The sequence below is a fragment of the Brachyistius frenatus genome, unplaced genomic scaffold (genome assembly GCF_029030835.1).
Source record: "Brachyistius frenatus isolate BFR_SWC_R1_liver_20210118 unplaced genomic scaffold, ASM2903083v1 Contig_124, whole genome shotgun sequence".
NCBI lineage: Eukaryota > Metazoa > Chordata > Actinopteri > Embiotocidae > Brachyistius > Brachyistius frenatus.
In genome coordinates this window covers 475,028-502,476 of record NW_027210723.1, presented here as the reverse complement: position 1 = coordinate 502,476, position 27,449 = coordinate 475,028, and the positions used below count along the sequence as shown (strand labels likewise).

Below are 27,449 nucleotides of genomic sequence, written 5' to 3'. Positions count from 1 at the left end.
CATGCCTGGATTTTAAGACCTAATTTAATTCCAGCTATGTGCAGCTTTGCTGCTCTGACGTTACAAGTGTGAGACACCGATGCAGTGTGTTCTCGATGTGTCAGAAGGAGTCTTGAAACGGAGAAGCCTGAAGAGAAATGTGCATTAATACTACAATTTTTGTGACACCTGCTAGGGATATTAAATTTAAAATTAACGATCATTGAATTACAGATATGGAGGTTTTCATCAAATCAGCCTGTATTTCCAGCGGCCTCCTGGAAAACGCATTGCTATTCATAAAATTCACGGCTGAACCTTCAGTGCCTCTAATTGGATCTAAAGTTAGCAGATTTTATAAAAAATGCACAGTAAGAGTGAAGATACGAGCATGAAACTGTTCCTCCTAAAGACCGAAGACTGTCGCCGAGGCCACAGCAGACAAAAAGGGTCGACTGTTCCACAGCCACCATTTTTCATGAATTACTGAGCAGACAGAGGTTGAAGACAAGAAAAAGGAAATATCTCCTGACCACATAATGCTTTGAATAAATTCCACCGTGCACTATGAGGCAATGTTTCACGGCAGCATAATACAACTGTGGAAATAGTTTATTTTCATCCATCCTCCTGCCACCATTCATCCACCGTGCCGCCAGCAAATACAATGACATTGTTTCTGAGACAGCTGGGAAATGTTCTAGTCATCACCCCCCCCCCAAAAAAAAAACCTCCACCTCCCTGCCAAAACACTGTGAGCTCCGACTGGGTAAAAAGCCATCCGAGTTCAGACCGGAGCGAAAACAAAGAAAAACAAACCAAGCGAGTCGCACTAATTTTTAACGCAATAAACGCTGCGTCACCGAAATATTCACAAAGAATGAGATAAGGTAGGAAACTAAACTTCGGCATGATGTCGAGGTTTGAAAAGATGAAATCAAAGACTGCCATGTTGGAGTTAAATCATTGAAAGATTACCGATTTGCTAATTTAATACTTAACATGTGACTTTAAAATATGCATCACCCAACTCCTCAGCCTTCATACAAATACAAAAAAAAAAAGAAAGAAAGAAAGAAAAGGAAATCAGGCATCATTATGAAAGAAAGGGTCCAGCTCCTCTGACATTTCGTCTGAACGTTGGGAGGCGTTTGCTGCTGCCTCTGGAGCTGCAGTGGATGCTCCGACGGCGGATTCTTCCTGCGACCTCTGTGCTGCGTCCATCTCTCGCTTCGTGTCCTTGCCTCCGCCCAGAACTTTCTGACTCTCTATAAAGTACTGGTTGGGGTGATTGAGTGAGAAAGTGGTGTCCTCAATCTGATCATTTAGAAAAAAAAAAAAAAAAAAAAAAGAAGAGAAAACACACGAGAGGGATGGTCAGGAGAGAAAAATCAAAACAACGGTCTTAGTTTTCAGTGGGACGATGTGGGATGTTTGAAATAACTCAGAGGTTTCTAATTCAGTGACATTAATGAGAGTAGCAGGGCTTTCATGGCCACATTAGTGAGCCAAGGCAGCAGCTAACTCTTCCATCAGAGCACAGTGAAAAGATAAAATGCCCTTTCAGGAAATAAAATGTCTGTATCACTCACGATGAGTAAACACCTATGAATTAATGAACAGATGAAGTTCAGATGCTTTTTGTAACCTCCTGCATGATTTCTTAACGATGATGTAAGAGTGATTGATGTTTTGAAAGCCTTATTGAAAAAGTAAATGCTTTAAATGACTGTTACAATCTGTTAGTGAGGAGACACTTCCCTTGTCTATTTCTACTTGTTGAAGCACTGGAGCGAGAATTTTTTTTTTTTGGAAACATGATGCACTTAAAAGCCAATTATGTAGGCATTTTACTGCTTCCTTGTATAGTATTACAGTGTACCCACAGGGGAGGAGGGGGGGGGAAATGGTTATTGATCAATTCCTTCTCGAGTCATTCTCCGCCTGCTGAGATTTCAGGCCTCCCAAAGTGAGTCTGCCCTCTTACACACAGCACACTGGTGTGAAATCAGAGCTTTTAGCAGCTGGCAGCATCATAAAGATGTGAATTCAATGTCAGCTGACTGCTGATTAAATCTTTGTTATTTAATCGATCGTTTGCGTGGAGTAAATGAACGTACATGTAAATGACTGTAAGCAAACAAATGACCCACAAATTAGTCATTAAAAACTCAACAAGCAGCAACCCAATAGCCCTGGGTTACAACGGTGGAACAGATGTACAGCAACCAGCTGAGATCGCAGTCACATCAGAATGAACTACACTGTATGTTCAAAAAACCGGGCCTGGATTTGTTCTACATTTACATACTTAACTATCAAAAGTGAGACTGAATAAAGAGCACATTATTTGTTACAAATAAAACGTATCCTTAGTCAGTTCAATCCATTGATCGCTACAGCCTTCCAGACTATCCTGCTTCTACACCGTGGAACGATATGAACATTTACATTTTATAAACCGATTGACCGTCTGAATTCACGTGGTATGATTTTCTTTACGTACAGTCAGTGTTAATAAAGTGAATACGAAGGATATTAACTCAATGTCAACTCATAAATCTACCGTGCACGTGCCAGTTTGTGCCAAATGATTTTCTCCTACCAACCATTAACTCGACTTACGACTTACTTCTGACAATTCAAAACAATCGCTCCGCCTTAAACGCTATATAACAAGCCGTGTAAATGTGAAAGAAAACACTCACAGACCAGAGGCCTTATTTACAAAACGGTGACTAAAGATCCATACTGACAATCTGGCTTCAGTTCACAGCATCAACATTTGTGCTCGTAGCTTCGAGTTCCCACCCAGGTGTGCACATTCTCTGAACAAGTCTGCTTTTATAGAGCCCAACTTTTGAGGGGGAAGTGGCGAATGCCTCTTTTAGGCCACGTTTTGTGTGCACGCAACGAATATAAATGAGGCCCCAGAGCATGTGTTCAACTAATGATTATCTCTGGCAAACGTTTTGTGTGTGCGTGCGCACGCACGTGTGTCTGCCAGCCGAATGACCTGCATCAGCAGTCACAAGCAAATACGTTGTTAGTTTCAGGCCTGAAAGGGATGATGACTCAAGCCTCCGAGTATAACCGATTAAATTAAATAAGTATCCACGGGGGGAAAAATAATTCCGAATGCTATATTAAAGCTATAAAAAAATTAAGTGGCTGTGACAGCCAGCTAATGATGGATGTGATGACAGTTCTGGGTCTCTCCTGAGCCTTCATGCATGAGCTGTGGGGACCAAACCCTGCCTCTGACACAGGTGGCCGCAGTTACTCCCCCCACATCAAATCAAATTTGCACTTACATTGTGTGTCAGCTCAAAGTATTTCTGGCACGCCAACTGGTAGTGCATTCCTTCGACCAGCTCCAGGATCTGCAAAAAAAAAAGAAAAAAGAAAAACGATATAGGATACAAACAGAAGGTAAAACCTCAGTGACAGGCACATTTATTTGTGTTGTTGCAGCTCTGAATTCAAAATTGTTTTAATTGGCCTCTGGTCAATTACCTACACAAACATACTTCATAATTCAGAATGACAGCAGCGAATATATCCTTCAGAAAATTCTTTGCAAATGTAATCAAAACAGATCACATGCTTATTTGGGCTAATCTAAATATTCATGCCCCCAGTCAAGTCTTTGTAAAATAACCACCGGCAACGATTACGCATTCAAGTCTTCCGGTACATCGCAATTTTGGGAATTCCTATTTTTTTTTCCCCCCCTCCTTGAAGCTCTGTAAAGTTGAAAAGGGAGTTAGTGAGCTGCCAGTTTGTAGTCTGAGTTTTGACTGGGTCACACAAGGCCTCCCACATTCCTGCAGTAAAGCTCCTGTAGTGTCAGTGTGACTGCACACTGTAAGTGGGTGACCTGTTGAAAAATAAATTCAAGGTCCTCAGCACTCACTAAAAAAAAAAGAAAAAAAAGAGCCTCTTCTGAGGAAACGACTGCATTTGGTTCCTTCATTATTCCCTGGATTCCTGAAGGCCGCCTCCGGCACGATACCGCCAGCAGCGTGCTCAACACTCAGGGTTGCCGTTGGATCAGTGATGAGGTTTGTACCGTTTTAGCCAGATATTGCAGTTTTTATTAGTTTTAGTTTGCTTAGTGGAATATTAGGAACACTTGTGAAATTGCACACAACAGACCGACAATAAAAGGAAAATAAGGGGATGTGCTGTCAGTTTTATTTATGTGTTCTCTCTTGGAAAAGGGGCAAATATCAATTAATACGATGATTGGATAGGGTAAATAAAAGTGGCACGCGAGCAAATAATGCAATTGTAACCGAGCGATTCGTGACGTGCCGCAACGCGTTCAGTGTTTCCCCGACAAGTCCTCTTCAATTTTCTCAGCCCGTTCAGAAACATCTAATTCTTCAGTTTGTCAGAAAAATTTGAATCGGAAATTGCTTTGGGTTTACTGCAAATTAGGAAATGTTAGCATGCTGGGCTAAGGTGGTGAGCGTGGTAAACATACATATGTCAACATATGTCCTAAACCAGCATGTTAGCGTTGCCCATAAAGACGGGACTTTATGATATCTCCCTAAAAGTGAAGCCAAAATATCTGCAGTAGTGACCAGGGGCCTCCTTTATAAAAGTAAGATCCATCATAAAAGTAGCAGGAAAATATTCCACTTGCACGCGATGTTCCTTTTATAAATCATAATCCACCTGGAAGTATGCGCAAGTAGATCGGCCTCGTATACCGCCTTCGACACTCCCACATTCGACCATAAACGATCAACGCCAAGCATATTTATGAAGGTTGATGCACATCAAATGAGTCATGTGGGTCAGTTTGGTGAATCCTCAGGACAACAGAGAGGGGAACACAGAAATGTTATTTTTCAGACACAAAATTCTTGGTGTTTGTGGACGAGGTGGAGGACATGAAGCTCATGTTGTTCGTTTGTGAGAATTTGCATCTTAAAAATGACGCTCTGTGCTGCAGTTCTTTAACCTGATGCTGTTTGATTTGATCTTGGATTTATTTATTATTATTTTTTTTTTACTGAGGATGATGATCAGTGTGTCACGTTAACGCGGTGAAAAAGACTGTGCATGTTCATGCTTTATATCGGGGTAAAGACCGTCAAGACTTTCCGGAATCCGCCACATCCTGATATCAACCTGCATTGCAGCAGCTGCAGCGCTCTACGCTGACCGGAGAGCGAGTCCAGCCCTCTCTGCTCTGCGCTCCGCGCTCCGGGGGGGGGGGGGAGACGTGTTGATGAGACAGCGCGCAAGAAATAACGACTGGAATTAAACATGCGATTTAGATTCGCTTTTATCATTTACAATTTAAAGTTGCTTATGGAATAATTACAGGTCACGAGCACAGATGAATTATTCAATTCGCCGCCCCACCGTCTGCGTCCGCAACGTTCCCCGTCTCCAGAACATGCGTGCGGGTGGGTCAGAGTTTGCATTTGACATTTTCCCGTCAAGTTTGCTTTTATGAATGGCGACGTTGGCGTGGTGAGGGGCGTGCGCCTCTTTCACGCCCCCGTTTTGTGCGTAGCAACGGTTGTAAATGAGGCCCCAGGAGCCGGGCGTTGACACGGTGTCGACATCAACCCGGTCCCCTGCTGCAATCACAAATGACTTCACCAGTGCAATATGGCAGCGCCCATTTCAACATTACATTAGCTTCACTTTTATACAATGGTAAGGAAGTGAGGACGCCTTCGTCCCATCTTTATTTACAGTCTACGGTATTGCCGTAGTGAGCTTTGCTAGCCTCAGCACAGAGACACCAGCATGGCTGCATACCCGTAGTCCTGGTAGGCTGTATGACAAAACTGCTGTCGGGACAATGTCTCTGTCTGAATGTTTATTCTGCTTAAAAGGGCGACTTCACCGATTTTCAACAGGCTTTCTATTGTTATAAAATGAGAAATATGTCTTTATGATATATTCCCTCCATGTTGTCTGTATTGAGATCTCAGAATTATCCAGCTGCTGCAGGTGAAACTTCCTTTTGCCATCTGTACCGTAGCTGTAAAATTTTGAAGGCTCAACAGGATCTTTTATTTGACACGGATTTTATAAACCGAGTGAGAAAAAAAAGAAAAAAAAAAATCTTTGTTTGCAGAGTTTCGTGAGATTGCGAGGAAAAATGAAACACACAAGACGTCTCCAGTCAGAAGCAGATAATGGCGCCCAGAGGGCTGTTTGACAGACCGAGAGTGGACAGGATGGCACCCACCTGATTGATTCCACTGGGAGACACTTTGTAGACCTGAAGTTTCTGCTTCAGCAGCTCCGGATCGCTGTGACGGAACGGACATCCTTCAAACATGAGATGGCAATTAATTTAAATAAATAGATGTATAAATAAACAATTAAGATAGCATACAGATGGGAGGTAATATATGCAGAAATTGTGTTGAAGAAAATGTACACAGCTAATTGTGTCCCCATTTCTGAGCCAAGTTCCTGATGACGCAAGCAGAGTTGTTTATCAAACAGGAAATGGCTTCTTCCCAAAGCCGTCCACTCACCATGATGGTCGCCTTGGCTGGGAGGGTTCGATAAAATCACCTTCATGCAACTGTAAGGGGTGTAGTCTGTTCGCTTGCCTTCTTTGCCAAACATGTGGCGGATGCTGTAGGCATATGCTTTGTCAAACTACAGAGAGTGAGAGGAAGAGAAGGCATTAGTGAGGATGAGAGTAAAGAGGGACAAGGTTGGGGTGAAAAGAGACATTGTCATGCATCATGTCAGTTTTGACAGGGTGTTTTCCTCTATGAAATATGGAGCTATTAGAGAGAGCCTGCTGTAGAGGTGTTGCCACACTCGAGATGGCGGAATCACGGATACTGTAATACAGACATCTTTCTCAGTACTTGTGCCCTTTGTCCTGCCGAGGGTTTTGACACAACACGAGCAGTAAGTAAAAAGTCCAAATTTGAGAAATGTAGGAAATTCTAACGCAACGTACCAGTAGCTGTAGAGCACTTGTACTTCAGTAAAGGATCTTTGTACTTTTTTAGTGTTTTTTTTTCCTTTGTTTTATACGAGAGTTATTTGAGGTTTTTGGGACATGATGGGTAAGTCAGAGACATTAACTTTGGTTTTAGGATGTTGTGATGGCCAATTATGACTATTTTCTGATATTTTATAGAATGAAAAATTCATCGAGAAAATAGAATGAAATGGCTGATTAATCACTAATGAAAATCACCATTACTTGCAGGCACAGGCTTGTGTACAATGTTTATACTGTTTAGAGCTGAATCCAAAAACACATTCCGCATCCACATACTGTTTTGCATATATTTTCTCTGGCCTGTTTTTGATTTACAGTGCAGCTCCAAGTTATTACTGACCATCGGGCTGCATTTACAGTCAGAAAAACCTTTAATCTTATCAAATTTGTCCTTGAAATATTGCAACAGTGTGTAAATTCAGTCAAAATATGCGAGTCGCTGATTTAACAACTAGAACAATCTTTATATGATTTTCTGAAAAGCAAAGCATCAAACAAGGACACGAGGGGAACTGTATACATAAACTTTAAAGTGCCACACTTCTACAAACCTTCACATCACCTTCAATCCAGTTTCAAAAAGCCGTTTCATACTTTTTGATGGGGGTCATTTCACACAATTTTGGCAGCGTGAACTCCTTTTATTGTACAGTAATTGCGTGCAGTCATTAAACTGTATTGCAGTGACCCTGCCACTAAAAAATAAATAAAATGGTAAAATACAGAGTGCTTCGACAGTGGCAGAACACAATCAGTGACTGCACCCATCATAACACATTAATGTTGCAATAAAAACCCTTGAACTTGCTAATGTGACAAGCTGCAGTGGCAATTTAAAAACCCATAAAACTTTTTTTTTTTTTTAAGAACAATAAATCAAATATTAATTTTGTACAGCCTCTAAGGACCCCAAGGGCCATTCCCTGATTTAAGGTCCCCTCACTTTATTAAAACAAAAACCTTGGAACATTACCGGCACTAAAGTGTGATTTATATGTATTAAATTCAATCATTTGGACATTAAAAAAAAAAAAAGGATCCTCCGGTCTGATTTGGTCTAAAAAGAGATACGAGGACCAATAGATAAGATAATATGAAGCAAGATGGTTCAAGATATGACTTCACATGGACAACAGATTACAAAACAGCCCCTCCTTTCAATACCAGGATGAACAACAAACAGCCCTAATTTTAAATCTTAAAAAGTGATAATGATGTGTACTATATCAAATTTTCTGAAGACAATATTCAGATAGCCCACCTCCAAGGGGAGGAAGCGGAGCAGAGCTTGGTTTTCACTCTTCCCATGAATGCGATCCCTCTAAATTGAATGATATTCAGTGCGTTTCCTCTAAATCGCCAACCGTGCTCCTACACTTCAACCTACACTTTAGATAATCCTGGAAATATCAGAATACAGATGACCCCCCCAAACTGGGTGAATTCACAACATCAGAGCGGCGAGATTAATAAACACGTGCACAAAAGATGCATTGAAGGAGCCGAGGCAAATCTCTTCTAGTTCGCATCTTGGCTACATCGCTGTACCATCCCCCCACACTGTAGGACACATTCACAAAAACCCGCAGCAATGGAGGCAGAGAAATAGGACACAATCAAAGGGATTACGTATGTGTGCGAGGGTGCATGCGCGTGTAAAGTTGGCAGGGCTTCTTAGGCTCAGTCCATAGTGACTGATGTGCCTGTAGCTCCAATCCTTCTTATGTGTAATACCCTTAAAGTGCTTCCCCCTTTCTTCTGCACAACAAGCCTTTTCACACCGTAAAAACAATAAAAGGTGAGCGACTTTAAAATGGTGCACAGTGCACGCAAGTTAAGAAGTTTGATGTTGCAGAAGGAGGACAGTGATTGCTTTTTGAAAAGGTCATTTACACACAAGTAGGGTTTAAACAACAAAGCAAAGGGAAAAGAAATAAGAGCTGCAAACATCCGGCAAAGCCTGCCGCAAGCTCTGAAAGCTGCAGGGTCACACCCACTCAAAGAACTTTTTCAGAAAAATATAACGTTCTTATTATTTGGGTTTCTCTTCCTTCCGTAATTACTAAATCTGTTTTTATATTTTTGCCAGAAAGAGTATCTGTTTTCATTCAAGACCTTTTTCCAGAATAAACTGAAAGATTAACTTACTTTAGCTTTACCTAAAAAAATAAAAAAAAAAAACCAGGTGTAAATAATAACATTAATAACAGCAGAATTGATTTAGCTGCTTCAGTTTCAGGATCCTGGTGTTGTTCATGCTGGCTCACTGTCACAGTGTCATGGCTGACCTGGATGCTTACAGAGAACAAAGCCATTATTATTGATGTTAGTAACACCTATGCTTTTCCTGCCAGGCCAAGTATAAAAAAAAAAAAAAAAAAGGCCTTTTATAACTCAAACACTACTGAATTTGTATGGATGACACAACTACCAGGATATATGGGCCATTATTATTGTTTTGCTTTTAAACATCTGACAACTATTTCAAATAAAGAACTCGTGAATTATAAAGGATTGTGGGCAAAGCAAATGCGACCAGGTAACTTGTATATTTAGCATGAGGACTGAAGTGCAATATTCTCAGACTCTTTCCTTTCAAACCTTTATAGCCCATGTTCTTTTTATTAAAGAACAGGGATGATCATTAATAAAGACAAAAGACAAGGGATGTAGGATGTGTGATATGACGATATCCAATGAGCTGATCTTTTCCCACTCTTTTATCCGGTTGCAATTACAGATGCATGCGCAGATATTTTTGCACCTAATTTCAGAAAACATCAAGCCAGTCCTGTAGTGGAGTTAACACGTAACAATACCTATTCATATTGTGACGGCACAATGGCAGATGCAGGTGTAAAATACTACGTTTTTGAAAATGTACACATCCACTGGGCAAAATAAAAAAAAGTACTTCATCTTAGGTTCTATAAAAGATGTATTTTTATGTAAAAATGTTCAAACAAAACCAAGATTCCTCACAGTTAAAGAGGCTTGGATGATGTTCTCCCTGAGACAGGCATTTGTAAGAAGGAGATTTTCTATCCACATCAGACACTTAAAAAAAAACCCGCAGAGGGTCAAGTGTAGAGCATTTAAGCATACTTAAAACACAATTATATGGAACTGTAATGTCAGCAGAAATGTTCATTTCGAATTGATAACAAAGCTTCATTATACCGATGACATGCTGATATGATCGTGCTACCCTACAAAAGACACAAAACCGTACTTTGATTTTGTAGATCATAGACGACACAATGAATCTCTCCATCCTGACCACGAGAACAAGTTGCTCTCTTTTACTTTATAACCTTTCCAAAAAGGATGAAAGAAAAAGACTCTAAAATAAATTGTATTATTTTAAAGCGGGGGGGGGGGGGGGGCAATGAAAGAGCTCGTGGCTCTTTTCAAGTGTACTGAAAATACCAGCGGTAAAAATAACATTGTGTATAGTGTAAGCAATCTCGAGGAGCAGTTAATATAAAGTGTCATCTAATGACTCTGCCATTGTTCCACCTCTAATGTGAAAAATGGTGTCCGTTAGTGGGAATTAATTAACCTGAAGTTAACATCTGTAAAACAAGCAGTTCAAAAGCAGTCCTACCCCGAGGCAACGCAACACACAAAAATGTGGCACAAAAAGACACTCCTCTAAATGAATAGGCTAACTTCTGTGGCTCGAAAAATGGATAGATCAAGTTGATTTCATCAATTTTCTCTCTCTCCCTCCAGTCTAGCATTACGTGGCTCTTCCTCCAGGCCTCCCTTTCGGCATCGCTGCCTCTCATCTTTTTTTTCCCTCTGCGCCTGTCGCATACTAATGAGCAGGCTTTGTGCAGCCTGACACGACACATACATCACTGCGAGAGCTGCGATCTGGTCAGCACCGTCCTGCTGCCTCTGCTGGGGAACACGAGCTGGGCTTTGTGACGAGCCCATCACACTTTCTCCGGGAGCTTGTACATGGTGAACCGAGCCACCTCTGAAATGGGGCCCCGAAGACTCCTGCGGTTGGAGTGAAGGCAGGGAAGATGGACACATCCTTTAACAGGTGTCAGTTAACAGGCAGCTATTGTGCTTTTCGTAACAGCGCAAAATATCGGGGGAAATCTTTGTGCGGTTCAAGTGAAAATACTTTCTTTAAATGTGTGCACACAAAAACCTTCTTTGCTAAACTAAATCTCTTGAGAGTGAGGAAAACCACAACTCAAAAGGTAACCACCCCGACTTCTAACATCTTTTACAGCACTGCAAAAACTATTTCAAAGAGCTCCACAAATTACTGGTGATATTTTTGTTGACTTTTAATCTCAGATTAGTAACGTGTGATTAGTGATGGGTGTTCTCTGTTTTGGTCCCCATAGCAGAATTCACCCTGTTTGAATTACAAGTGCTCATTGCAATTCATAGTTAAACTAGTAGTAACACAATTTCTTATGAGGACGAATGAACACTATTGATATTTTTTATATATTATACAGTGCCAAAACTAGACTTGCATTTGATTGAAAATTGTGAAATATTTTAGACACGTTTAGCTTTTTTTTTTTTTTTTTTAGCATTTGAGGTCTGAATTCACAAAAGTCTTGTGTCTGTTCAATTATTTTTTGATATTACACTTGCTAAAATTCTTAATATGAAAAAGTTACCATTACCAAACTCCTGAATTTGTTTCTATACAAACCAGGTCCCTGAAGATTTGGCCATGGCTTTATACTCTAAAACGCTTTAGTACTGTATCACTATAGGCCACATCTGCCTCTAAACAAAATGCATAGTCGGCCACTTTTTTTCCTATTTCTACAAAGCAGAAAAGACATGTGAGCCACCATGACAACATATCTGTTTGTCAAACAGCGTGCATCGCCTCATTACTGCTGAAACTGAGGCCCCAGCAGGAAACAGAGGCTCAAGATATTCCCACATGCCTGGACATTTCATCGGCCTGATGCAAAACACAACCCAGACTGCAAACTGAGCAGGTTACCAGGAGTAACCCGGCCGGGATGCCAGCCATGTGATCAACTTCTACAAATCATTATTCAAAAACAACAGCACCTGGGGGGGGGTGAGGTCAACGCTCATTCATACACACTGCTGTGCTGGACGACTGCATCCAGTGTGCATTCAACTCGGCACAATGATTTCTTGGCGATCACCTTACACCTTGTAAATATTGTATCCTTTAATAAGCACTCAAAATGCAATATGCCAACTGTCTATGGGAGCTGCACATGGATGTTGACCAGTGTGGGTGAGGTGCACAGTATTTCTTTAACTTATAAAATACAACTGTCAAGCAGTTTTGCAATAAACAATTATTTTATTATCAAGTATTTTCTCGATTCATTTTCAGTCCAAGAAAAAAAAACGACAACAGAAGAATTGTGAGAAATGCCCATCCTGGAGCTCAGGGTCTTCTTATCAAATGTCTTCCCCCCCCCCTTTTTTTTTTGTCCAACTAACAGTCCAAAAATGTACAGTAAAATGAGGAACGGTAGCAAATTCTCACATTTCAAAACATTCTCGCCCATAGTGTGGCTCAAGCAATCAATCGATTATTATAATATGGCAGATTGATTTTCTGTTTATCGACTAGTCCATTCATCAGCTAACTAATCAGCTACTGTTGTGTACTGAGAGCTAAGGCCGACCAGGAAATAGTCTTATGAGGTACAATGGTTTTACCAAAATATCTGAAACTTAAATAAAAGGCATGGTTATGTTTATGAACCTGCTTTAAATATTGTGCAATTTGTGTTTTAACTTATTAAGACAAAGTTTGTTTCATTCTATTTGATTTGTATCAAGTAAACCATTGAGAGAACTGTTTTTACCGTGATAGACCATGGCACAAAATAAGATTACGTCACTTAGACTTTAAATCCTTTTCAAGTTTAATCAAGTTTGGATATTGGAAGAGAAAACGATATCTCAAAAAGGAATTCCTGAGTCGCTGTAGTGAGGGCGGAGCATTACAACAACAACAACAAATTCTCAAAACTCTGAGTGAAGTCTACTTTGTCATATCTTTCCTCTAAGAGAGGCCAGTCAAGGTGAGGCATACAGGGATGTTCCAACAGTCCTTAGTGTCATATCAGAAAAAGCAAAATCAATACAACAACCAATTACCCATTAAACAGGCAGTAATTTACTTGATATTCAATAAAGGAAAGTATTAACAAGCCCAGACCTTTGATCCATTACGTAAACCAAGCCATGTCAGACACGCTGTGTATATCTGCAGTTGAGAAGCAGCTTAACTGAGGAAACAAATCTAATGTTGTAGCTGTTGATGTAAGAAATGCAAACAACACAATCATGTCAGAGCCGATCTTTGTTAAAAACAAGTCTGGGCTTGTTTCTAATAAATTCAGATTAAAAGCATTACAACAAGACTAAACAGCATGATCCATTTTGACTGAATTGCACAGCTTGAAATTCAATTTGTTCTATCTGAACTGTTCCATTATGTGGAGTCTTCTGTCACTACAGTCTCTTGTTCACGTAAAGAGTTGTGCTTCTCCTCACGCGGAACAATTTTAATATCTTTACTGTGTCTCTGTCTCGTATTGAGAGAATTAATAACTGAACTAATAAAGACTTAAGTCTTCATTAGCCTCATCACAGTATTGCATGCACATAATGACACCAGTGAACTTTCTTTTAATCAATACTGCTTTGATGGGGCCACTTCATCACCCATTAAACAGCACCACCCATTCAAGACACTTGTGCCGGGTCTGGATTAATGCCGGGGAACCAACAAAATTATACAAATTCATGGTCACGAGGGTAAGAATGGTGTGCGATACGGCCATGAAATAATATCATATTTCGGGGTATTTCTGCAATATTCTTGACGATATATATATATTTTAAAAAAAAAACACTTAAAAATATCAAATACATTTGAGGAAAATACATTTGCAACGTGTTATTCCTTTATATGTCAGAATAAATGTAACAGACTGCCTTCAAATATTCAGTAAAACCCTAAACAAATATGATGTCACAGTTCTTTAGTTTGTAAAGAACAACAGAAACTCAGTAAGATTCAGATTCTGTTTAAAATGCAGACACGTTCAGCAATACTTCTTGTTGAGTAGCGCAAGTTAAGCACATAACGTGGCTTCATTATGTCAACACATCAAAATATTGCTATTATCACAACATAAAAGGTTTGTTTTAATTATATTATAAATCAAACAGGCGTTATTGTGAACGATTAATCGTGGCACAGCCCTGACAGGTTAGAATGAACTAAATGCTCGGGGGCAGCAGGTAGGAACAAAAGCATGTTTTTTTTGTGAAGAAATCACTATTGAAAACGTATGTTCAATATTTACAACATCTAAATAAGGAAATGTGATTCAAACTAATTGAATGACTGAAGACGAACCAACCTATCTCCCCTCAAATCACATCTGGTCAAATAATAGATTGGTTGAAAGGCCTTTTGAAAAACAACAAGTAATAATAATACAATAATACTTGTTGTTTTTCAAAAGGCCTTTCAACCAATCTTCAAATTAAGTTCAGTTTATGAGACTTCATAGGCTCATTGGAGAACAACAGCCTCCTCAAATATGACAAATAGGGTAGAAACATAAATGCATAATTAACCATGTTTGGTTTATCGGTGACGTCAAACCAGATCAGAGTCGTCAAACCAGATCTTTAACTGTCCTACTTTGTACGATTCTCTGGTGGCCCCGTAGGTCCACATCGTGAGTTGGTTTAGTTTAATTAAAGCATTTAATGAGTCAAAGTGAGAAAGCTACACAGCTCTTGTTTTTTCTATTTCAAGCCATAGGCTATTATTAGACATTAGTTTTGTATAAGGCTACTGGCAAGTTGTGCAAGTAAAAATAACTGAATGGGTCAGTTCCAGTACTGAATTTGCAAGTGTGGGCAAATGTTGGTTTGCAAAATTGGAGCCGTGCAGGACTCTGCATTTGAATGTTGAACATCCCTGTGGGGACCCCGAGTGAGGTATTCAGACAAAACTACACTCGGGGAAAAAACGTTCAAGACTACATATTTTGTAAAAGCTAAAGATCGATAAGACCGTTATGAAAGAGCCTTATATTTGAAAATAACCTTTGGTTAAGTGTACAAAGTTAATGACACAATAAGTAACTGTGTTTACTCAAGGATGAACCTACGAGAAGAAAATGAAACCTCAAATAAAAATGTTTTAAAATACTGTGAACATTACCTTGTCCGCGTCCACTTTGCCTCTTATGAACTCGGCCCTCCAGAACTGCAGTGCCTGCTCCAGAGAGAGGCCGATGCCTTTCAGGAAGAGACCGTACTGCATCCGACCACCATGGCGGAGATGGTGGTTCTCTCGGAGGGCCTGGTGGAGCTGCCTCATGCACAGCGGGAAGGACTTTCCTGAAAGCTAGCGGCAGGCAAGACGAAGTGAGACAATGATTTTATATTTACCTGTAAACAACTATTTTGAGTCTATGGACCACAGTTTAAACATCTTGTAACACTAATTATTCAGTGGCGCTAAACACATGTTCTATTCGTTCCCATCTCTGGTCCACGAGACGTTATTAAACAAATCTCATTCCTCCCCTTTTACAACGACCCACTTCCAGGCAAAAAGCCACCTTGAAGTTGACATTTCAAAAAAGATGGCTGATGCAACTTACAGGATCAATTTGTTCCAAGGAGATTTTCCCAACATTCTTCTGGATGCTGTAATCCTGTCCCATATATGCATGGCTAAAGGAGGAAAAAGATAACAAAACACAACAAATATCAGGACTGTGATAAATAAGAGCTTTTTGGTATCGATGCAATTTTAGACGTAAACGGGGGTGCCATGAAAACGAATCAAATGTTTCAATAAAAAATGTTATGTATCGTAACACACCTCCTGTAACAACCTTTAAATCTTCGAAAAACTGCTACGCTGATATCAGTAGATTTATGACTTTGACAACCCACTGAGCCCCAAGTGGTGGGGCTTTACATAACATTGCGTTCCCCAATTTCCACCTACGATAAGATTAGTGACCCTGCCCACTAATCTCGACAACCTGACTACAAATCCCCAACAACAAATCAAGCGTCATCATTTCTTCCACCTCTATGTTCATGTTTTTACTTTTATCTAAAGCGGACTAAACACTCTCACTGTCCTCTGAGGTTTACTGCTACGAAGCAAAGTTTTAAAGCAAGTATTTCTTGGTGCCGTTTAAAATTGGTTCACCGGTGAAAGAGTAGAAGGCTTTTTATAGGATGTGCTAGTCTGACTCACCAGATGAAGAATGTTGGAATAAATGTGCCATTGGTTGAGTATTTCAGGACACCTGTTCTTCCTCCTCCGCTATCTGTGCGTTACCATTTTTCAGGATCCCCCCTCGCACCGGGAAACAACAATAACCCCTCCAACTGGTTACCTACACGCTCAAAATGATGAGGTTCGACGCAGACTTGGGTCATGTAATAAGACAGCCATTGGTTCTTGCTTGCTTCTTTTTGATCTTTTTATGGGATATTAGTCATCCTGCTGTTAGCGCCGCCCGAAACGGTTGTAATTAGTTTGAAGACATACAAACAAGCCAAAGCATTTTTCTCCCTTGAACAAGAATGATATACAGGTGCAGCCAAACCCTTCTCCCTTGCTGGCGCAGCACAGCGGAGATAAGCCCGGCTGTATGATACTCAGTACAGTTTTAGTGAGAGCAATTAGCAGTGTTAGGGTTTGATGAAACATTAAGCTGCAAGTGACAGGTGTCATTTGCAATTTTGGCAAATCCCCCAACCTTCCGACACACAATTAAAATAAGCAACACCTTTTATTCCCAGGTGTTTCAACCATATTGAATCTGGAACAGATCCAAAAATCACAATTATTTGAAGGATTTCTTTAATAGATCGTTTATCAAAATTGAAAGGGTTAGAAAAACACATCAAGTTCTCGTAGCACAAGACGACATCTTGTTTGTTTGAGCGACCAAAAGATATTCAGTTTTCTATAACATGATAAAAAAAAATTTTTAAAAAGTAAATGTTCCTCGAGAGGAAAACAGAAAAAGTATTTTTGACATTACAAAAAATGACTTCAGGTACTAATCAGTTATTAAAATTGTGAGTGTTTATTCCATTACGTTGTCCATGAAAGTGTATCTTTGAAGCAGTCTATTATACCAACTTCTACAAAACAACTGGTACCTTCACCGATAAACTGCCCACCAACATCTTTCTCTCCACAGCGAAAGAAATACTTCAAGAAACAATGCACATATTCAAGTAACTAATTACTTTAAGATGGAATAACATTCACAACAATGAGAGATGATCACCCCACCACGAGACACAAAAAGTCTGTCCAACATCTGGGCTTGTCTACAGTGACAAACTGGGTTGACTCAAACCAGCAGCAAGCCGCTAATGCTCTTCAAGATCAACTCTGCTAAACTTCTATGTCACCAGAGTCCTGGCAAAATGACAACAAAGGTATAAATCCCGCTACGTACCTGAGGTGGTTGAGGAGTGGCTGGAGACGTTCATCAGAATGCACTGCAGGTAGAGAGCGCGCTGTCAACTGCACAAGAGATGGGCATCACATGAGTAATGGCAAATAGTCTGGGTCAGAGGATTAGAACAGCCCAAAATTGCAGGTTAAATGCAAGAATAAAGTACTAGAGAGCAATAATTAAAATACATGGGCTTAGCAGTGACACTGTGAAAGGGATAACGTTAAGGCATCTGCATGTAACCTTAGCTAGAAAGATCTTCTGACATCAGGTTGAACAAATGATTTACATATCACACATTGTGATGCCCCCGTAAAATGCAGGTAGCATATAAAACAACTGTCAGGTGATTAGTTACAACATGTTGTACTCTTTAATGCATGTCATTTCCCTGCTCTCTTTCCCCACATTTCATGTCTGTCTCTATTGGCACTGTTAACTGAAGAGAAGAAGAGAAATCCCAACAATGCTTTTATAGAAAACGTATATTTATTGTAATTGCTTTAAAAAACTAAAAAAACAACTCTAATTGCATATATTCTCAACCTCTTCAAGGTCTGCCTTCCACATACACCAGAAACAGCTTGAGACACTGTGTTCTGTTTGTTCTAATGAACAGTAACCCAATAACTGGAGTCATATGGAGAAGCCGCTTTCAATTTCATACCTCTTTAATGACACATTTTCTGTGATGTTTGCTGTCCCCGGTGAAGAAGAATAACCATTATAGTAACACAGTGGCACAGTTGCAAGAAAAGTAGTTTCAGAAAATTATTCCATTCCAACAGTTAGTGGTCCGGATAATTACCTGGAAGCAGGAGAATGGCGGAACCGCACCAAGTTGTTCTTTTGTGTTCTGTTTTATTGTTCTAGTTTGGAAAAGCTGGCCTTGACTGTCTCATGATGGACAACATGTGTCCAGATTAAAGCAAATCAAGTACATCTTGCCAGCTCTGACAACATTAGTACAGATGCAATGACTCTCTGTACCACTCCTCCACAAAACTACACCTAATCACGACCGAACACTTAAATGAATTCTACAGCCGGTGTATTGATTCATCACCTTAATTGCACACAGTAAACGTAATTCTGAGACATGGAGAGAATATAATCAGAACAGCAGGTGACTGCTTAGTGCTCAAGTTACTCTGCATGCATTCCGAGATTGGTAAACTGCATCTAAAACTACTCTCAGAAATCCCAGTTCAATAATTCTGGTAATCACACAATTCAATTTGCCAGAAGTGAGCTTCAGTGGAATGGAGCCCAGTCTTTGTCATGAACACAAGTGTTACCGGAGAACACCCTGATTGAAAGTGACTACAATGGGCTGGACATCAAACTACTACTGAACAAAAACGGACCTTTGTTTAAACAGCCAAATAATGTTTCTGTGCACAAAGCAATGAAATTAAAGACTCAAACAGCAGCATCTGCTCTCTCTTTTGACTGAGTGTCTTTTAGTTGTGTGTAAACAATATGCTACAATAGTGCATAAACAGTATGAATCTTGAGCGTCCCTCTGCTTTATTGCAAAACACTCTTTTGAAACACTTTTATATATCGCATTCATACATGCTCAATGTGAAGCAGGTTAAATGCTGACGCATATTTTGCAGGTACTGATATCATGTTGCAGGTGAAAATGCAATTCAAATAAGTGCAGGACTTTTCCATATAAATTAACCTCCATTACATTCAAGCCAAATGAGTTCAGACAGTGCTGATAAAGCCGGACTCCTCCGGGTAAATCTCTTTGTATTTGACAGTATAAGGAGTTATCTGGTATCTTGTGAGACATTCCCACGCTGGCTGGATGAAAACAAATAGGCCGTGATCTATACGGGCAGAGTATGAATACCAGAGACGTCCACCGGCTTCCACTTTAGTCCTATGCCAATTTGAATGGGGATAAAAAATAATTTAATCATGTGGTTATCAGACTGAATGGATCAAAATCTGATAGCGAGAAGAGTCATTTTGCAGGGTTTATTTGATTTAATAATTTATCTCCCACAGAAAAATTTGGCTAAATGATTTGACTAATTATCTGACTAAAATTGAATTATTTACACCTACTTTTGGAATATCATAAAAACGGTTAAAAAAAAAAGAAGAAGTTTGGTTTTGTTTTATAGTTTTTCTCAGACATTAGCAAGTAGAAAAGAGAAAAAAATATGCTTACAGATGAAGTAAGCGCTATGCTCTGCAGTAATCATACTTCAGAACAGTCAGGATAATTACATACAATTAGGACATTTCTATAATGGCGTTTATCATTCAGCTGAATATATTCAGGAGAAACGCTGCTCTTCTGTGTTTCTGCAACCAGTGTTGGTTATTTGAAATATGTGACATTTTAGTTTCTATATTTTTGTTCTGTATTCTATATGAATATAATGGTTATGAACTTTAAACATTTCTGGATACGTTGTATTTCCTCCTACTTTTTTTTTTGCTAAACACTAATCTTTTCTATAAATGTTTAATATGTTCTTGTCCTGATCAAAAAATATATCGCAATGTAAACAGGATTACTTCAGGTACAGAATTCACATAAAATCAGTTTAGAAAGGTTGAGAGTTCAATCAGAACAGTAATAATTGGCCAAGTTTTTATATTTGCATATTCTATTATTCCCTCTCTCTCTTTAAGTCTCAGTAAATCATTATTATTGTAGATTTTTTGCGCTTAATTAATATTACAAGTTTAATTATAAACCATACAGTGCTACTGCCTTTGGGGGTTGATCACGCTTGTGCCCGTTCCCCAACCTGGACCCCTCACAATGATAGAACACAACTTTCGTTGTCTCCTCACATATATTATAAATAATTTGCCCCCGGTTCCCACAACATTGTGTTTCATGTCCCTCAGGGAATTCACTGTGCACAAGCCTAGTCTTTCTCCCACATTTTCCCTGCAGACATTTTATGTCAAGTGTGCATACTTATTCCCCTTATTTGAACCTTGCATTTCAACTGTTTCCCTCAGGACACTGAAGGCAATAGCTGCAATTTTTTTAATTTGCCCAATGGACCCAGGCTTTCTGTACACACAAAATGTATTTAAATAAAGCACATGTACAGGAAATGGCCATAGGAGAAACACTTGTACTATATAACATAAAGTGAAAGTTTGCTTGAGCGAACCAGAAAGGTGTTGATAAAAAAAATCTGCAGTTCTTTTTCTTGGACAGAGTTGTTGGTGTCTTGATTTACGACAGATTTTGATATGTTTTCATCGTTAATTTAAATTCCTGCTCATACTATAAACAAAAGTACATTTGTGCTATATGTTTACTGAATTATTTTAGACGAAGTCCGAAATCGTCATATATTTGTCAATACTCATAGTCTTTCTATAACATTACCACAACTCCATTATTCATCCTTTCAAAATTGGTGAAGAGTTGCCAACACTTACTGCAAGAGCTTTAGATAGCTTCGTACGGAAATCATTGAGAACAATGGTGATGATATCCTGGTGGGGTATGTACACGTAGCCGGCTTTGAGGTACACTCTCCTTGTTCGCACGAGATCCAGGGCATCTTGAAACGGAACCTTTGGGAAAAGAAATTTATTTATATAAAAAATAAAAAATAAAAAAACTTGTTTGAGGAAATCTAAATAATGCATGCATTGAAAAGATAGGCCAGCATGGTGAGTGTCAGGATATGGAGGCCAAAGCTTGTTCCCGTTGTAATTTTGGCAGCTTAAAACCCAAGGATTTACACTTATTCTACTGATGTTCAGAAAAAAATATAATTCTTTCAAAGAATAAGACTGTCAGCAACAAGTTTAAAATTGTATTAGCAGGCAATGACATTCAGCCATTTCATTAGAATTTTGTGAATGACTAGATTTAAAAGCTACTATGCTGGACTTTTAATTAGAAATGAACCTCTATTACATTCATGCCTTTGCCAGATGAGTTCCCACAAAGCTGGTTAATCCTATTGCCACCAAGCATTGGGTTGATGAATTTGAATTGGCCGCGCCCTGTGGGCAGAGCACGTGCACCATAGACTTTCACTGGCCGAACCAGCCCCATGCTAGCTTGAATAGGGATAAAATAATTCAATTATGCGGCTTTTCTAAACTTATCAGACAGAATGGATCAAATTGTGATGGTGAAACGAGTCATTTTGTGGATGTTGTAATGCTCAAAACAGCTGCAACAGTAGATGACGTAAGCACTTGTCGACAGGGTTTTTATAATTACGCTCAGTGGCAGAAGGGGGAGACAGAAGTTCTGAACAGTATGTTTAAATCCATTTACCTGTTAAAGGGTGAGATGCTGGTCACTCAATCACGCAATTATATTTGTAAGCTCTCCACTGACTGAATGACTTAATTCATCTCAATGTGATAAAACAATAAAATGTCTATGTATTTCTTTAACAGTAAGGACAGATACACAGAAGCAGATTAGTAATTCTACATTTTGAGGAGCACGAATCCCCCAGCAAATTGATTTAAATTGCCTCAGGGAGGACTATTTGCTCGTTTATTTCATTGAATACGATGGTCTGTCTCTATCTGACAAGATATTGGTCCCTGAGGTAGAGGAGTTAAAGAAATAAAACAGAACTGAGCAGACAAATCAGAGTTTAACTTCACTGTAATAAATCTTCTATTTTTAAAAAAGAGTTCACAGTTTGCTGCCCTCCTTGACTGGTTCTCTCAGGGAGGTTAGGATTACACAATACGGGTGACACTAATGAGAAAGCTTGAGAGGTAATTAGCCCATGTCTAACAGTGGACAAAAGGCAGAGGATACTGGATTTACATCCCTTTTTCTTGTAAAAAGGATGTCAATTTTATGTAAATTCTACCCAATGCGTTTTATACTCCAAGTTATTGTGGAAGCTTAAATTGTTCCTTGCAGTGATGGTGGATGATACTTCAAATACACTTCATGGGAGACAAATCATATAGACAGAGAGATCAAGCAATTATCAAACCTGCTATACATTAGTTTGTAATGACTTTAAAGGGATATTCCATTAATTTAGCCAAACATTAAACTAATGGTACAAAGTCTAGATGCCTTGCTTTTACAACTTACATTCAATATGTGCAATTTTCAGGAATATAGTGTAAATAAATAAGGAATTGGGGGGGAGGGGTGGGGGAAGTTTAGTGGGCACATAAGAACTTAACAGTCTTATTGGTTCCAGTGGAAAGAGATGAGCAACTCACTTTGTAGAAGTCCTGCTCCTCCACAGTGATTCCGCTGACGGCGTAACTGGATTTGACAAGTTCATCCAGCATCGCTTTCTTCTCCTCGACAGCAATCTGAAAAGTTATTGATTAATTTTAGTGAGGAGCTGTGAACTCTGTCAGTGTTAATACATTGAAAGTTGAGGCTCATGGCAACCAAACATCATTTACCACATCATGTGCAGTCTTCGTCCTTGCTTGACACCAGCAGTGTTGATGAACTCGAGGAGTTTTTCAGGGTTTTTTTTGTTTGTTTTTTAATGCAACTATGTATTCATTATTTCATTAAAACCTACTGCAGTGCTTTCCACAGATGGATTGAAAGACACACTTTTAAGTAAAACACAAACTAAAAAAGCCATTATTTTTTGACATGCGATTAGAATTACTGAGAATCTTAAAAAAAATTGCATTTATGTTCATTTATCTAAAATATTATTTGTTCGCAGTTAAATCTTTGAATTAAAAACAAAGACAGAAGGCAACTTTTTATGATTAGCATTCAAAGGAATCCTTAACATTCACTGTTCCTGTTACAGCGATCAAACAGCTCCATCTAGTGAAAATACAACTGAATAACCACTAGAGTGCAAACGGAGACAGCTTACAGACTCGTGGTCTCCCATGATGCACCTACTGCTTGAACTGAGAACATTATCCACAAAATATATTCACTGAAATACATTTAGTTGAGTTGCGAGTTTCAATTTAGATTTTTTTCTTTTCCTAATATCCACGAGTGTCTGTGTCAGCTGCTTCTTTGTGAAACATATTTGTGAATTATTCCAGTTACTACAAACCCCTACAAAGCCAGACAAAGCAAGTACGCGACAGTATTTGTTATTGGGATGGTTATTGTTGCTGATCTAAAACCCAAACTCTGCTTTCTACATCTTGTGTTTTGTTCATTTCAGAAAACGCAACATAAAAGTAAAGGACAGGCGTCCACAAACTTACCCTGTCGTATTTCAGATTATTCCTGTGAAGAATATCAAGCTTTAGTTCTCGACCCAGGTAGTTGAAACGGAAGCGGAAAAGATCAACTTCCTGTTGTATAAACCAGCGCCTCAGATCTTCCCTTTAAGATACCAATGAAAATAAACATTTGCAGTAAGAGTTACATTTGAATTACTCACATTTTAACAGCATTTTTTTTTTTTTTTAATACTATACAATGAAAACTACAGACTTACGTTTGGCAGTAGGCGAGTCTGAGAATGAAGTGGGATATATGGTCCTTCCTCCGTTTCTCGTATTCGGTTAGTTTACCCTGAAGTTTTCTTTCATTCTTGATGGGTTGAAGAACGTAGAGGATTTTTAATGACACATTCATTTCCATTACTTGGTGTCATGTTAAATATAATTTTGTGCGGTAAAACCAGAATGTCAGATTTCTAAAGCGAGTTCTGCACAGAAGAAAAGAATGTATCACAATTTGTTTTTTTTTACATTACCCGTGTACCATCTTTTAATTTCAGCTACTAATATTCAGTCTTGCACCCAGTTTTTCTGCTTGTGGCACATTAATGGTGTTGCTGACCTTGTTTGCCTCTACGAGCGGCTGTTGTGCAGTTAAATTCGGCATTTTGCCTTCTTGTGCAGGAGACGTGCTGTTATTTGAGAGTCATGTGACAATTCCCGTGTGGCATTATCAGCCTTAAATGGCTCCGATATTCTTCCCCGAACCATCTCGCTCATTGTGCCTAAACCACTTAATCAGCATTGCATGACACAGAGTCTGATGGGTCACCAACAGCACAGGAAATGAAGGGGGCCACAGGGGGAAAAATGTCCAAAGACGTTTTGGCCCGTATCCTGATGCTACATTAAGCCATGATTGTATTTTCATTCATTTAATTTCGATCTGTATACCAAACACAGACTCGCATGAAGAGCGCTGTTGTTCATACTACATTTATACGCAACTCTGTTATGAGCTAAGGCAGAGAGCAGGCAACCCTGCACCTGCATTGAAGACATTTTGTATTTATCTATAAACATTATGCATTATACATAAAAGAAGCCTTTTAAGAGCCAAATAATAGCGTAGAATGGTCTCCTGCTTTCTCTTGCATATACAGAAAGTATTTTATACGCAATTGCACACGTTTCTTTGGAACAGCAATAGTATGCTCTTTCTTTACTCCCGTTGACACAACTTAGTGATTAACTGCATGCATTTTAATCAGTGCACATTTCAAATTAAATACAGCGACTTTATGCCCAAATTAGGCTGCATGTTTGGGTTTTTTTTTTAAGTGCCCTTTGCCACCTGTTGTTTATTTGATCCTCCACTCCAGCTACGACACAAAACTTCTTAAATTGTAAAAAATAAACTTTTAATCCATAAAAGTCAATGTTTCAGTTCAAGCTATATACGTAGTGCCGGTCGCAAGCTGAGCCATATTCATTACCAACTTATAAAGGTACACCTGGCTAAATTTAAAAATAGTTTTTTAAATATGTAACACTAAACATACTCACACAATTTGGTCTGTAAGGAAAGTCCAGGTTTCTAAGCTCTGACTCCAGTTTCTTATTGTAATCATCAGACAGTTTCACATAGCTTACTCCCAAATTCTCAACGGTCTTCAGCACTGCAGGGGCAACAAAAGGAAGACACATCAGTAGAGAAAACAAAGCTTCCAGTGAACTACGTAATTTATATTTGACTTGAGTAGCACAAGACCAGAGTCTTACATTTCACTCTCTCCACAGCAAATGTCTCGAATTCAGAGAGAGAGATGTTCTCAAGAGGAGGCTGCCCGTAGAACTGCAGCGGCTGTCCGTAGAGCTCCATCTGAGGGGTTGTGACGCCCTTCCTTATTCTGGTAGGAAACTGCATGGTGCCTGATGGTAGGGGAAACAAAGGATGTTTAATGTACCACCAGATAAGTCCAACACCTTCCATATTTAAAGTGACTACAAATCTCTCTCACACACACACACACACACACACACACAGGTAAAGACCAACGTAAACTTCAGTACAAATTCTTGGAAATGAAATAAGTTGCACAGCTTTCTTCAATGTACTATATTTTGTTTCTTATAATTGTTTCAGCTATCATTTGGGAAATAAAACAGTTTACTGGAAATACTGAAACGTTGTTGTTGTTTTTTTTAACCTAAAAACATGAATTAGTTACCCACTAAAGACATTCAATCTGACCAAAAAGGGATGCTTCTGTTCGCAACGTTTAACCATTAAAACTGTGCAGAAGTGTCACCCTGAGTAATTTAACGGAAGCTGCTAATAAAACAATAGCGATTGCAGTCAGTAACAGTGTTGACCTCCGATAACTTTTAGTGGTCTCACTGTTACAGAATACAGCAGAAAGACGACAGAAAACGTGCTTGCAGAAAGCATTTTCATTTTCAAAGTGTGGTTTTGACAGCTAGAAATGTGCCTTCGCTCGTCCTGAACGAGAACTGAAGTGACCTGATGGAGCAGCACCTTTTTTTTTTTTTTTTTTTTTGTATCCTTATAAAAACCAGCCGTGCGCCCGAAGGAGACGTGACTTTAGCGCGTTGACAGAGACCGTTTCGCTTTAAGTTAACGACATGGTGTCTACGAAGACGACCGAAGCTGAAGGACAAAACGAGTCTTCTTCAACAATTAAACACGAATAATCGCCGCCACATTACCGATGAGACGATGGAGAAGCGTCCTCAAAGATCAATCCCGCCAAACAAAGCGGGCTGTTCAACTAACCCGGGGAAACGATGACGACGACGTGCCCAACGCCGGAAGAGAAAAACGCTTGTCGTAGTATGTGTGGATGCTCGTTTCGTTGTTCTAAACGGCCCGCCTGTCTCGCCCGTGTGTGATGTCGCCCGTGTGAAATACAAGAAAAGACTTGGGGTTGTTTTTTTTTTTCGTACGGAAATAACAAACAGACGTGTTGATGGAGAAGTTAAGGTTTAAAATAAGTCACGTTTTATGTAGTGTTTTCTTTGTATGACTATTTTTTTTTCCACTGTCCACCTGGGTGGGGCGGGTATCAACGGGAGCCTCTGTACTACATAACAAACGCACCCGGAGTTCTTCGTTGAACTTAGTTTTAAGCATAAACGCATTATTTATTTTTTTTGGAGCTCGTTACTGTGTTTATATGAAGGGATCCTTTCTGTAATTAACAATCAAAGTTCATTGAAACTTTGTAAAACGCATCATTATCTTCTTCATGTCTGGCAAAACATTTTCAGAAATGTTCATTCAAACAACTCAGCTGTCAAATATAGGCTGTAGTGGAAAGTACATTTATATAAGTACTGTAATTAAATATACGTTTAAATTGCTTGTATTTTATTTCAATGTTTCTACGTTTATGTTAATACATTTATATATAAAATATTATACTATTTTTTATTTCATTATGAGAGATGTTTCTAATTCACAAGAAAGACTAATGGCTTTTTTTTTTTTTTTTGTACAACACCATCACTAACTATATGAAAACATATCATTTTTAAACACCTCTATGTCAATCTAAATAACAACGTAACACGATAGGCATTGTAAAAGTAGACTGTGCTGGTGTAAGGTGGCCAATGGACGTAATTGAGTTTTGAATTTCCAAGTCTAGCTCCAAAATGTAATATTTGTACCCTTGTTAATGTTAGGTTAGGTTAGGTTAGGTTAGGTAGTTACTTTATTAATCCCCGAGGGGAATTTTTTTTTCGCTACAGCAGCATACAGGAAGCAATAAGATAATAATAGAAAGCAATAA

At 39.1% G+C, this 27,449-nt stretch overlaps 1 protein-coding gene across 1 annotated transcript; it reads right to left on the bottom strand.

Annotated features, from left to right (window-relative positions):
- Nucleotides 1-718: 718 nt before the first annotated feature.
- On the bottom strand, nucleotides 719-26,425 carry prim2 (DNA primase subunit 2). The gene is made up of 14 exons (XM_069713946.1): nucleotides 26,365-26,425; nucleotides 25,417-25,566; nucleotides 25,201-25,313; nucleotides 23,910-24,004; nucleotides 23,674-23,794; nucleotides 22,696-22,791; nucleotides 20,917-21,054; nucleotides 17,488-17,555; nucleotides 15,655-15,727; nucleotides 15,210-15,395; nucleotides 6,498-6,624; nucleotides 6,203-6,285; nucleotides 3,294-3,362; nucleotides 719-1,296 (listed from the first exon to the last, which is right to left on the bottom strand). The coding sequence occupies exons 2-14, from the start codon at nucleotides 25,559-25,561 to the stop codon at nucleotides 1,066-1,068; spliced, it is 1,545 nt and encodes a 514-aa protein (XP_069570047.1). The 5' UTR covers nucleotides 25,562-25,566; nucleotides 26,365-26,425; the 3' UTR covers nucleotides 719-1,065.
- Between the last annotated feature and the right edge of the window lie 1,024 nt (nucleotides 26,426-27,449).